Source organism: Mus musculus, chromosome 2 (assembly GCF_000001635.26).
Source record: "Mus musculus strain C57BL/6J chromosome 2, GRCm38.p6 C57BL/6J".
Lineage (NCBI taxonomy): Eukaryota > Metazoa > Chordata > Mammalia > Rodentia > Muridae > Mus > Mus musculus.
Window position 1 is genome coordinate 30,061,996 of NC_000068.7, and position 12,063 is coordinate 30,074,058.

The 12,063-nt window shown below is 49.3% G+C and overlaps 1 protein-coding gene across 2 annotated transcripts; it reads left to right on the plus strand.

Annotated features, from left to right (window-relative positions):
• On the plus strand, positions 1–10,582 carry Set (SET nuclear oncogene). Of its 2 annotated transcripts, none has more exons than NM_023871.4 (8): positions 1–285; positions 6,274–6,331; positions 6,965–7,107; positions 7,332–7,435; positions 7,523–7,636; positions 8,190–8,360; positions 8,446–8,592; positions 8,924–10,582. In NM_023871.4, the coding sequence occupies exons 1-8, from the start codon at positions 177–179 to the stop codon at positions 8,945–8,947; spliced, it is 870 nt and encodes a 289-aa protein (NP_076360.1). In that variant the 5' UTR covers positions 1–176; the 3' UTR covers positions 8,948–10,582. The 2 variants fall into 2 exon arrangements, with proteins under 2 accessions (NP_076360.1, NP_001191804.1); NM_001204875.1 differs by lacking the exon at positions 1–285 and adding an exon at positions 4,479–4,898.
• Positions 10,583–12,063: the final 1,481 nt, after the last annotated feature.

Below are 12,063 nucleotides of genomic sequence, written 5' to 3' on the forward strand. Positions count from 1 at the left end.
GGAGAAGGGGCGTGGGGGTGTGTGTCCCACTGTCATGTAAATATCCCCCGCGGGCAGGGCGGCTGCGAGGCCGACTTAAATCTCCCGCACCTGAGGCCGCCTCAGTTCCTGTGAGTTTCTTCCTGCTGTGAACATCAGGGCTCTGGGCTCTGTCTCCCGGTCATCTCCCTCGCGCCATGGCCCCGAAGCGGCAGTCTGCGATCCTGCCTCAGCCCAAGAAACCCAGACCGGCTGCTGCCCCGAAGCTGGAGGACAAGTCGGCCTCTCCCGGCCTGCCGAAGGGAGGTAAGTTCCTCCATTGCGTTTCCTTGGTGATCGACTCTGTGATTGGCTTTTTCTGCTCCCCCCCCATCCCACTGGACTTGAGACCCCCTTACAATCACTCGTGAAAGCTTTTGTCCCGGGGCGGCGGGGAATGAAGGTGATGTGGGAAAAGGAGCAGAAAGCGCGGAACCGGGAGACCAGAGCACAGGGGACTTCCTCCGGCCCGGGACACCACGTGGGACCCAGCTTGCCCTTCCCAGCCCCCAAACTCTCAAATGGGGCTTCTGTCTCGGTAAATGCATCAGCTTGAGGCCTCCCCACCCCTCCAACCACGAGTCCTGGAGATTCAAGCCCGCTCTGATCGTCTCCCTGTTGCTGGAGCCGCCGGCCCACAACTCTGGCCTGAATTACTGCCACCTCGTGTAGCTCCCAGCTTCCTTCTCCCATCCTGCCTGAGCAAAGGGCTAGTCACGTGGTTGTCTCCTACAGTTAAGACCTAGCCTCTCGGCCCTCCAGGTACAAACTAAGACTTCCGGTACCGGGGACCCTGCCCACCTGGTTCCCACCCATCTCTCCGGGTTTCCCAAGGGGTGGCATGGCCTAAAGGCCTGGAGCTGCGTTTTCTCTCCTCCGAGCCTGCACACGTACTTGCCCTATGCCAGGAAACTCGGGTTTGAGGCGGAGTGGGGGGAGTCGCTTTCCAGCTTCTCGCTCTGAGCCTAAGCGCTCCTTATCTGAAACGCTGCTGGCCGCACCCAGAATCGCCCCTTGCAAGCACTTTTCTTCGCTTTCCATTCAGACAGTGGTTTTCATGCCTGCACTTTTCGCCTCCTCTGTTGACCGTGAGAGCTGCGTTTCTTACACACAGCTTCGAGTCGTGGTGTAGTTTTCCCGCGTAGCTTGTGTCTGGTACAGGGCAGAGAAGCAGAAGGAAAATATGCATTTGGATTAAGTCTAGACGCCCTAGGCACCGAGTGGAGTCGGCATCTCTGCACTTCTGTGGACCTGCTTCTCTTTGCTGTGTCCCATTCTCTTGCCTTTCAAATGGTAGGCAAAGACCTGCCCAATGTCTCCAAGTGGTAAAGACAGGGTCTCGATATGACTCTCCTGGTACTCCCACCTTTAACATGCTGGGATTAAAGGCACCGCCCCACCCAGAGTTTTCTTTTCTAAAGGGAGGGCTTCATGTAGATCACGCAGGCCTCCAATTTGCCAGTGAGGATGACCTTGAACTTTCTGATTCAGAGCTGGGATTCCAGGCTAGCACCATCGTGCCTAACGTACTGGGTCTGGAGCCCCGAACATGCTGTATGTACACACGGCAAACACCCTTTTTCTCACTGCTTGCTGAGACTTAAGGGTAAATAAATTGCAGTTGAGATGGGGGTTAATCTTTTCCCTTTTGTTATAAGCAAAGTGTGAGCGAACCTTTTTGGTGTTACACATTTAGTCTGTTGGCAGAAATAGTTAAACCGGGAGAGATGGGAGGGTGCCACCATAGTCCTCCTAAATGTGCCCAGTGGACACAGGTTGACCTGCCAGGCACTGTAGCCAGCCTCTCCACACTGGTATGGAGAGTGCAATGCTTGGTGGCTTCCTGGGTGCACCCATGCCCAGCGCCCCCCCCCCCCTTCTGCTTTGATTTCCCTTAGTATGCTCCTTGTATTCATCTTGAAGTTCAGGGCCCAATCAGAGGAAGGCCCCGTGGGTCTTCTGTAGATTTATGCTGTGGTCACAGGCACCAACCCTTGGACCAGACGTTGTGGTTGAAAAAAACTTCAGTTTTCAGAGCAAGCTTCTTTCTACCTGGGAGTGGCCCATTAAGTCAGTCTATCTAGGCTTGTAGGTAAAAAAAGGAAAGAGATTGGAGAAGTGGTGGTTCAGTGCTTAAGAGCACATTGGCCTTGCCAGGGACCTGGATTTAGTTTCTAGTACTGCAGTGGTGGCTCCCAGCTTCGGCTCCAGGAGGATCCTCTTCTGGCCTTTGCACATAGCACAGTTAAATACTACAGACAAAACACTCTTCTGGGTAAAAAGTAATTTTTAAATTGTTTGTGTAATACAAAGAGAAAGAAACAGACATTCTTGGTGGGTTGGTTTGTTTCCCCCACCCCCCACCCCCCCCGTGGGTGTGCGCCAAGACTTGATGTCAGCTCTTGTCTCTTAAGCCACATTTAAGACATTAGGGGTTTGGGGAGTGAAGAGCAGAAGTTCAAGGCCATCCTTTTCTAGTTCCACTCCCCACCTCCCAACCCCCAGAAAAAGAAAATAACTGGTTTATGTTGGTTCCTTCTCTTGTAAAGTTGAGTTGCCGGTGGGGCTGCCTGGCAGATGACAGTTTATCAGGCACTAGACCTGGGGATCCATTCCCATTACTTAACCCAGTTTAGTTTATCTGTAAAATATACTTAGTATCTTGTTTTGGAAGAGTTTGAGGCAGGGGTCGTGGCTGAGTGATAGGGAACTTGCCTCTTAGGATCCAAGCCCTGTTTTTTAACCCTAAGATTATCTGTAAAAGTTACTTTGTATCTTATGAGGGTTACAGGAAAATACAGCCAAATGCAGCAGGAGCCTAGGGTAGTGATTTGGTATGGGAGTGCTAAGGGCTAATGCTCTAGCCCTTTTACTTTTAGACACTTAGACACTGTAGCCCAGGCTAGCCTCTGCCTCAGCCTAAGTCCTTGTTTTGTTTGTGGAATTTCTTTGCTACTGTGTGCCAGGACCTCACAGGGCTATCAGGAATCATTCCTGGTGAAGGCATCACCTGAGTTTTAGCAAATGTTAGTCACAGTTTATAGCTCTCCTTTTTGTCAGACCGTTCCCTCTTTAAGAAGCCTGTCCACAGTTGCCTGTGTTGGAGGTCTCTAGGCTTGGGAGCTGTGTGGGTTAGAGGTCCTTAGAGGTTGTCGCCAGATTTAAGCTTACCAATTGCAACAGATGAGTGCAATTAATTCACCGACTTGAGCATAAGGTGCACCACCAGGAAGGCCTAGCTGAATTTCCTGGAGTTGAGATGGAAACTTGGAGGAGCACATTTGTATTCTCTCACCATGGACTGTATATATATATATATATATATATATATATATATATATATATATATATATATATATATATGATGTATTTTACATTTATTGTCTACCCACCATGAATGACTTGACTTAAAGCCACATTGCTTTATGTATAAGAGCTGATAATAAAACGGGAATACTGAGAGTATGGATAGTTCAAGCTCTAGTGGTAGAGGAACCAGGTAGAGAGCTTTCTGGATTTCCAGGACCACGTGTTGGGATCCAGGTAGACAGAGAACTATCTTTTCAAGTCCTGAAAAACAGTGTTTAACCATTAAATCCCTCCGACATAGTGCTTAAGGACTTTTTAATAATCTAAAGCTGTTTTTGTTTGTTTGTTTGTTTGTTTTACTGTTTTAGCCTTTGACTTTTAAACATTTCCCCATTTGTCATCACCAAAAATGTGCTTCCCTCACCACTGAGATCAGGACACCTGTACGAAGTTGAGCAGAAGGACCTGTGGCAGAAAGGTCCTTCCTACAGTCAGAGAACTTTCCTGTGGTTCTTTTGAGTGTGAATATGTAACAGATTTTTAAAAATTCAGAACCGAGGGCAGAGGCTTGAATTGGCCCATGCATAAACCCGGTCCCGCGTGTAAACTGGATAGAGGAACTGCTTGCGTGTGGCTCTGCACAGCAGCCTAGAGTTTGAGTCCCCAGCTTCTCCATCTAGAAAAAAATGAAGGTGCCCGGGTGCAGAACTCAGGCGCCTGATTGTAGCCAGGGTACTCCTAAGGCCTGTACTTTTGAGGGGCTGCGCGCGCCCCCTCTCCAGAGCCCCCAGCCGCCCCGCTAAGGGAAGCCACTGAGCCACCACGTGATGGAGTATTGGGGAACGGAGGCCCCGCCTCTCAAGTCACCGCGCGGCGCGCAAATGTCCCGGGTCGGCTGGAGAAGGGGAGAGCGGGGGAGGGGAGCACCGCGCGGGGGCAGGACCATGCGTCGCTGAGCCGCTTCCTCCCGCCTCTCGTCCAGGCCCCAGTGTCCCCACCGCCGCCGCCGCCACCCGCCACGGCCCCGCCCCCTGCCCCGCGGCCGCGGCCAATCGCTGTACGGCGCGAGCCTCTCCGGCCGGGGGCGGGACTTGCGCAGGCCCGGCGCGCCTGCGCTCTGCGGCCTGCCCCTCGCCGGGAAGAGGAGGAGGTGGTGGTGGAGGAGGTGGAGGAGGAGGAGGAGGCGGCTCAGGGCAATCCAGAAGCGAGCCGGAGCGCGGGGCGCGAGTCGAGGAGCCCAGCCGAGCCGCCGCCGCCTCCCCGCCTTCAGCGAGAGCCCCGGCCGGGGGCTCGCCACAACGCGCCCGGGCCTGCCTCCGCGTCAGGCCCCGCGGGCAGTGCCAGGCAGCCAGGGGGAGGGCAGGCAAGTGAGCGCCGGGAGGAGGCGGCCGGAGCGAGCGGGCGCCGCGCGTGTGGCGTGAGGGGAAGCCGCTGGCCGCCCCCTTGGCCGTCCCTTCGCTCCCCCTCCCCGCTCCCCGCCCCGATCGCGGAGGGCACCATGTCTGCGCCGACGGCCAAAGCCAGTAAAAAGGAGCTCAACTCCAATCACGACGGGGCCGACGAGACCTCAGGTGAGGACCGGGCGCGGCGGGGGCCCGGCCGCGCCGCCATCTTTCGGCCCGGACCGCGGGGCTGCGGGGGGCGCGCGGGGGCCGGAGAGCCGGCGCCTTTTTTGTGTGCGGCCCGGGACCGGGGGGCCGGGGTGGCGCCGTGGCGGTGAGCGGTGCGGCCGAGGCGGGGGCGCTGCGGCCTGCGCGGCGGGCGGAGACCCCCCCTTCCCCCCGCCCGCGCTCTCCTCCCCCTCCCTCCCTCCCGAGAAGCCTCTCTTTATTGTGCTCCGCCATGATGCCTCGCTCCCATCAGCCGCCACCGCCGCCACATGGTGCGGCCGGACGCAGCCTTGCGGCCGGGCCTCTAGTGCCGCCCTGCTTCCCGCCCTGAGCCGGCGCTACCGCGGAACCGGGAACCGGGGTTTGGGGCGGGGTAGGGGCGCGGAGCCGGCGGGAGGATGCTCCAGGCTGCGCGGGTTGCGCACCCCACGTGGGGCAGCCACACTCGGGCGCGCCGGGGGTGCGAGGAATCTGGCCCCGAGGCCGTATGATGCAGGGGCTTCAGGGGCCTTTAGGACGCCTAGCCCTCGCCTGGAGGGTCGTTTCGAGCCCAGGACAGCTGCAGAGCCCGGGCTGGTTACCGGAAATGAGACGCGCGATCGGGCCCCTTCACGCCCACTTGGCTTTGTAAAAGCCTTCACAACCCTCGGACAAAAGGGCACGAAATAGGAGCACACCCCCTCTCCTTTTTATGGCTCCAAGTTTTTGAGTAGGGTTTTCCCACGAAGTGTCCTGAAATACTGCACGGCCGTATATGATGACCAATCTCATCAAGAATGGGTTGAAGGAGTAAGGTCAGGTTTACATTCTAAGTCTGAGAAGACGACTCCGGGAAGTTTGGTGACTAACTGGTCTTTGTCGGTGTATATTGATAATCATAACAAATTGAGAGCACTTTAAATTTTTTTAAAGCAGTTATAACAGTTGATAGTATCCTAATTTGTTTTATGGCCATGGACTAGTTTCCACACTAAGTGGCAGCTGGCACTGGCACCCTTTCTCTTACAATTGTATAATATTAGTAATAAACATGAAAAATTCTTGAATGAGGTGAAGCCTCTCATTCACCTTTAATAATGAAGGCCAATGATTGCACCTTTGTAACGAACGAAACTCTTTGAAAAGTAATCCAGGAGTGAAGCATTTTTCCGAGTAGCGGAGTAGATGCCTTAATTTGTGAATGGTAGGGTAATGAGAAAGTAATTCTCAACTGCGTGCTCGAACACGTGGGGAGCATGCTTTGTGGTGAGCTTCACTGTTGCAGTTCCCATCCTGGGATCAGGAAGAGGAGCTTGTAATTAGTGTTGAGTCTTATGTCCCCTTTCTTGTTTTGCAGAAAAAGAACAGCAAGAAGCAATTGAACATATTGATGAAGTACAAAATGAAATAGACAGGTAAAATATATTAATTCATGTTATGGAAAGTTCTCTTGTGGAACTGATTTGGCATCAGGTAACTACAGGAAGGTTTTGGTGAGCACACTCGTGTTTCAGTCTGGTTATAACTCCCGGGTTAATGTAATCTTTCCTCAGCCTTCCCAGGTGCGGGGGTACTGTAGGTAGGGTGCTCTTTCAGAGGTGCAGAATTAGAGTCTGGCTGCTGCTACCTGGGTTTTTTTGGTTTTTCAGAGACAGGGTTTCTCTATAGCCCTGGCTGTCCTGGAACTCACTCTGTAGACCAGGCTGGCCTCAAACTCAGAAATCCACCTGCCTCTGCCTCCCAAGTGCTGGGATTAAAGGCATTTGCTTGTTTTGTTTCTTGATTAACCTTCACTTACACTTTCTGCTACTGGGGACACAATAACTATTTGGAAATACAGTATACAGAAATACAATGTTGCCAGACTGGAGATGAGCTGAGTTAGCTCAGTGGTTTTGGTTGTCAGAGGACTGGGCTGCAGGGTAGCAGATACTCTGTTCCTAAGCAGGGAGAGAAAAAGCAACAGTGTTACCAGCATGTGTCAGTTGGGTATTTAGCCTTTCCATCTTACCGCCTTAGGTTTTGATTCTAGTCTTTATTTGTTTCAGACTTAATGAACAAGCCAGTGAGGAAATTTTGAAAGTAGAACAAAAATATAACAAACTCCGCCAACCATTTTTTCAGAAGAGGTCAGAATTGATCGCCAAAATCCCAAATTTTTGGGTAACAACATTTGTCAACCATCCACAAGGTATGTGGTGGGTCAGCACTGCTGGTCTGCTAGGACCTGGAGCTTGGGGAGCTCTGGGGACAGTTACCTCACAAAGCTGCAGTTGGGACAAGAATAGTCTGTTTGCAGTTGGTGGTTTTAGTAGAAAGAGCAAAGTGGAAGGGTGTTCGCTGAGTTTTTGAACATTTAAAAGGGTCATTAAGTAGTCTCATTCCCACTTGAACTGAACTGAGTTGCTTCTCTAGTGTCTGCACTGCTTGGGGAGGAGGACGAGGAGGCTCTGCATTATTTGACCAGAGTTGAAGTGACAGAATTTGAAGACATTAAATCAGGTTACAGAATAGATTTTGTAAGTACCTAACCTCCTGCTTAGCACAGTGAGTATGTAATGGTATGAAAGCTGATCATTGACTGCTCATCATTCCATATTTTACAGTATTTTGATGAAAATCCTTACTTTGAAAATAAAGTTCTCTCCAAAGAATTTCATCTGAACGAGAGTGGTGACCCGTCTTCAAAGTCCACCGAAATCAAATGGAAATCTGGAAAGGTATTTTGTATATCATGGCTGGTTTGCACACAGTGCCTTAGATGCTGGGTAACTATGCAGAGATTCCAATGAACAGAGGAATCGGGATAGGAACCCCACACTGCATTTGTCTTTGTGCTGCATCGTCTACAGTATCTGCTCAGGCTTTCCGGCTCCATTTTTGGAGACATAGGTTTGAATTGGAGATTTAGGGTGGAAGTCATTTAATTTTTTTATTTTTTATTTTATTTATTTTTTGTTTTTTTTCAAGACAGGGTTTCTCTGTGTAGCCCTGGCTGTCCTGGAGCTCACTTTGTAGACCAGGCTGACCTCCAACTCAGAAATCCGCCTGCCTCTGCCTCCCGAGTGCTGGGATTAAAGGCGCCTAGTGGAAGTCATTTTATGAAGTCAGACAGTTGATAGGTGTATCCTATGAAAGCAATTTACAAGACTTTACCAAATGGACATTTTATAGTTCTTAGTAATATGAACTTCTTCACTGGTCTTTGTTGTACTTTATGTGGGGTTTGGGTATTATGGGGAGCTAATAAAGGGAATGTTTGTCTTCATTTAGGATTTGACAAAACGCTCAAGTCAAACGCAAAATAAGGCCAGCAGGAAGAGGCAGCACGAAGAGCCAGAGAGCTTCTTTACCTGGTTTACTGACCATTCTGACGCAGGTGCTGATGAGTTAGGAGAGGTCATCAAAGATGACATCTGGCCAAATCCCTTGCAGTACTACCTGGTGAGTAAGCGTCAGTGGCTTGAAAGAGGTAATGTGTCCAATAGAATGAATGAGTCCCTAAAAGAACATTGCCTGCTGCTCTCAGGTTCCCGACATGGATGATGAAGAAGGAGAGGCAGAAGATGATGATGACGACGACGAAGAGGAGGAGGGGCTGGAAGATATTGATGAAGAAGGAGATGAGGATGAAGGTGAAGAAGATGACGATGAGGATGAAGGGGAGGAAGGAGAGGTAAGGAAGGAGAGGTACACCCAAGCCCCAGTATTTATAAAATATAATGTGTGATAGGGAACTGGCTGGAATAGTGGGACAGTTGTGGGAGTGGAGTGTTAACATCTGAGTCTTCCCTCTTTTTTAAATGTAATTATATATGTATGGGTGATTATGTATGTGTCTGCACTGCATGATTCAGAAGGTGTAGGATCCCATTGGTTTGAGATTGTGAGCCGCTGTGGGTCCCTCCACATCAGTGCTAAGTTAATGAAGATTCCAGTTTAGGCTGGGAGAGCTGGTGAAGGGCAGGGTGCGTGCGCTGGAGGCTGACTGCTCCTTGTTCTTTCAGGAGGACGAAGGCGAGGATGATTAGCACAGAAGACTGATGGATTCCAACCTTCTTTTTTATTTTCTTTTTATTTTTTAATTTTCTCCAGTCCCTGGGAGCAAGTTGCAGTCCTTTCCTCCCTGTCCCTCTGTGCTCAGTCGCCCTGTTTTGAGGTCTCAACATCATGGTTCTCAATTAATTTGGGGGGAAGTATCTTGAGCAAAATACAACAGGAAAAGAATCTCCGTTTCTGTTCTTAATTCATTTTTTATCCTTTCTTGTCTAAATTTGTGGATTCCACACCACCATGCTCTGTGGGAAAAAAGAAAAGCCCTCCAGTTCCCTTGGCTCTGCTGGAGGGCGCTAGGCCCCTGTGTAGTAGTTTATAGAATTTTAGCTTTTCTTCTTTTCTCTGTATATTGGGCTCAGAGATTACACTGTGTCTCTATGTGAATACAGACAGTTAGCATTTACCAACATGTATCTGTCTACTTTCTCTTGTTTAATAAAAAGAAAAAAAAAAAGAAAAAAAGGGGGGGTATAGACGGTGAGCAAGGGTGGGTTTGAGGTGTCTGGGGTAGGTGGGCATCTGACAACATGGCTTCTCCTTTGGCATGTTTAATTGTGTGGTTTAACAGACATCCTTGCAATTTAAGGTGACACTTAAAATAAAATTCTCTCCTGATGATGACTTGAGCCCTGACACTCAATGGGAGAATCAGCAGAACCTGTATGGTTTTATTTGGAGTTGACATTCTGTTGTAATTTTAATTTTTTTCTTTTTCTTTTTCTTTTTTTTTTTTTTTTTTTTGGTTTTCACTGGAAGGAAAAAGATGCTCATTTTAAATGTTGAAGTGTACAAGTTGCTTTGTTACAATAAAATCAGTGTGTACACAAAGGACCTGATGCTTTTCTGTCAACAGATGCTCAACAGACCTTCCAAGTTTGACTGCATAATGACATCACGTCAAACTTTGTCTCCCCAACTTCGTATTTTTTGATACGCACTTTGCAGGATGACCTCAGGGCTGTGCAGATTGAGAAAGGGATTTGAATCATGTCTTAACGTCTCCGTACTGAGTTGTGGGCACAGCTTGCTGCTGTGGACTTATACCCTTGATTTTTATCTCAATTTGGCATTTTCTTTTTAAAATGGGCCTTTACCCGGACCTCACGGCAGCACCTACCTGCTCCCACCGTTACTGACCCGTTGCTCTGTGCCATCTATGAGGGACAGCCGCTGACGTGTCCTCATTGGCAGTGTGAACTGTCAGGGTCAGCAGTCAGTGAGGTGGTTGGTAGTGTCTGTCACAGGTATGTAGCAGAAGCTCTCAGATGTGAGACTGACGTAGGTGGATGAAGAGCTGTCTGCTCAGCGCCATCGGGCAGAGGATAATGTTTGGGAAGCTACCTGATGCGTAAGCTTTTTAATGCTGTAAAATAGAGCTAAAATTCAATGCCACTTTTTCAGAGATGATTAATGGACAGCCTGGTCAAATTCAAAGCTTTCTGATGTATAAAACTTTATAAATGGAACTACTCCATCAATAGGCAAAGTGTAACCAAAATCTGTCTAGATGGATAGTGTGTAATTTCTGCACAGGACTCTGTTTAGTAAATACATCACTGTATACGTCAGGAATCTTGCTCCAATAAAGGAACATAAAGATTTTTTTTGGACTGGGGTCATTCTCCTTGTTTTGTAGTGACTTAGAAGATGCAGTCATGGCTGGGGTTCAAGTGATACTGGCTTGGCAGTAATCAGGGCCCAAATGGTGTGCAGAAGGTTGGTTGTGGACACCAGATTCATAACCATTTGACTCTGCATGTGGTTGGGGGAGGGTGCTGACCTAAATGAATACTGACCCCAGGAGAGAGAGTATATGTGTGTGTGTGACAAAATAGAAATAGCATTGTATCACTGAGCTATGTCTCTACACTCCCTTTTGTTTTTGTATGTGTGTGGGTTTTGGGGAATATGAGCTTCCCATCACCCACTGCACTGCGGTCTTCCTTATGTGTGCTCTGTGTGATTATTTGTATGAGTATTTTGCTTGCTTGTATGTCTGCAAGAACAGTTTTCTGGAAGGACGGGAGAGGGAGTTAAAAGTCCTTGGGCCTAGAGATTCTAGTTCCCCTGCTATTGTTACTATCTCACATAAGAATCAGGTGAAGCCATGCGGTAGTGGTGCACGCCTTTATTCCCATCGCTTGGGAGGCAGAGGCAGGCGGATTTGTCAGTTTGAGGCCAGCCTGGTCTACAGAGTGAGTTCCAGAGAACTACACAGAGAACCCTGTCTCGAAAAAAAGAAAATCAGGTTGAAGTAAGCCAAACCTGGGTTGTCATGAAGGGGTATATGAGACAGGGAAGGGCTAGCATAACAGGCCACATTGCTTAGCTACTGAGCTCTCAGACTGGGTGTGGGAAGTTAAGGTTTCATTGTTTTAAAATAAAAAATTTAGCTGGATGGGGTTGTGCATGCTTTTAATCGGTGGTCTAGTAACAGGCATGTTGAGAGGGTGACTTTCTGCAGCTGCTAGTGAGCTGCTTCCCATCCCAGTTCCAAAGCAGCGTTCCCTGTAGAGCATAGCCTGTGGTTGACATTCCCTGTAGAGCATAGCCTGTGGTTGGGTTGACATGACTGGGGCAGACACTGGAGGCTCTGCGTTCAAGGACATCTAGAGCTGCACAAAGCTCTGCTTTGTTTTGTGGGAGCCTGGCCTACAGAGTTCCAGGACTGCCAGAGCTACAAAAAAGCACAAGTTTAAGCTTTGGTATCTTTGGTTTTTTGAGACCTGGATGTCCTGGAACTCTAGACCAGGCTGGCCTCAAATTCACAGAAATCTGCCTACCTCTGCTTCCCAAGTGCTGGGATTAAAGGCGTGCGCCACCACTGCCCAGCTTGGAAAAAAGGTTTTCGATAACACCACAGCCCTGTGAGTACATCTGTAATGGGACCTGATGCCCTCTTTTGGGTGTGTCTGAACAGCAACAGTGTACTCACCTGTAAATATAAAGTCTTTTAAAAAGTTACTTTGTGTATGTGTGTTGGTGTTGAGTTTGTGTAAAATGTCTGAGCATATGCCCTGTAAGCGGATATTCCCTTGGCGGGGCCACTGGAGCAGGACAGTATTTGTGAACCACCTAATGGGTGGTAGGA

Excerpts from the sequence above, each read along its gene's own strand:
- Set (NM_023871.4), top strand. The coding sequence starts at position 177 with ATGGCCCCGAAGCGGCAGTCTGCGATCCTGCCTCAGCCCAAGAAACCC. Across the intron at positions 7,436-7,522 it reads CAGGTTACAGAATAGATTTT|TATTTTGATGAAAATCCTTA; the intron begins GTAAGTACCTAA and ends CATATTTTACAG. Across the intron at positions 8,361-8,445 it reads ATCCCTTGCAGTACTACCTG|GTTCCCGACATGGATGATGA; the intron begins GTGAGTAAGCGT and ends TGCTGCTCTCAG.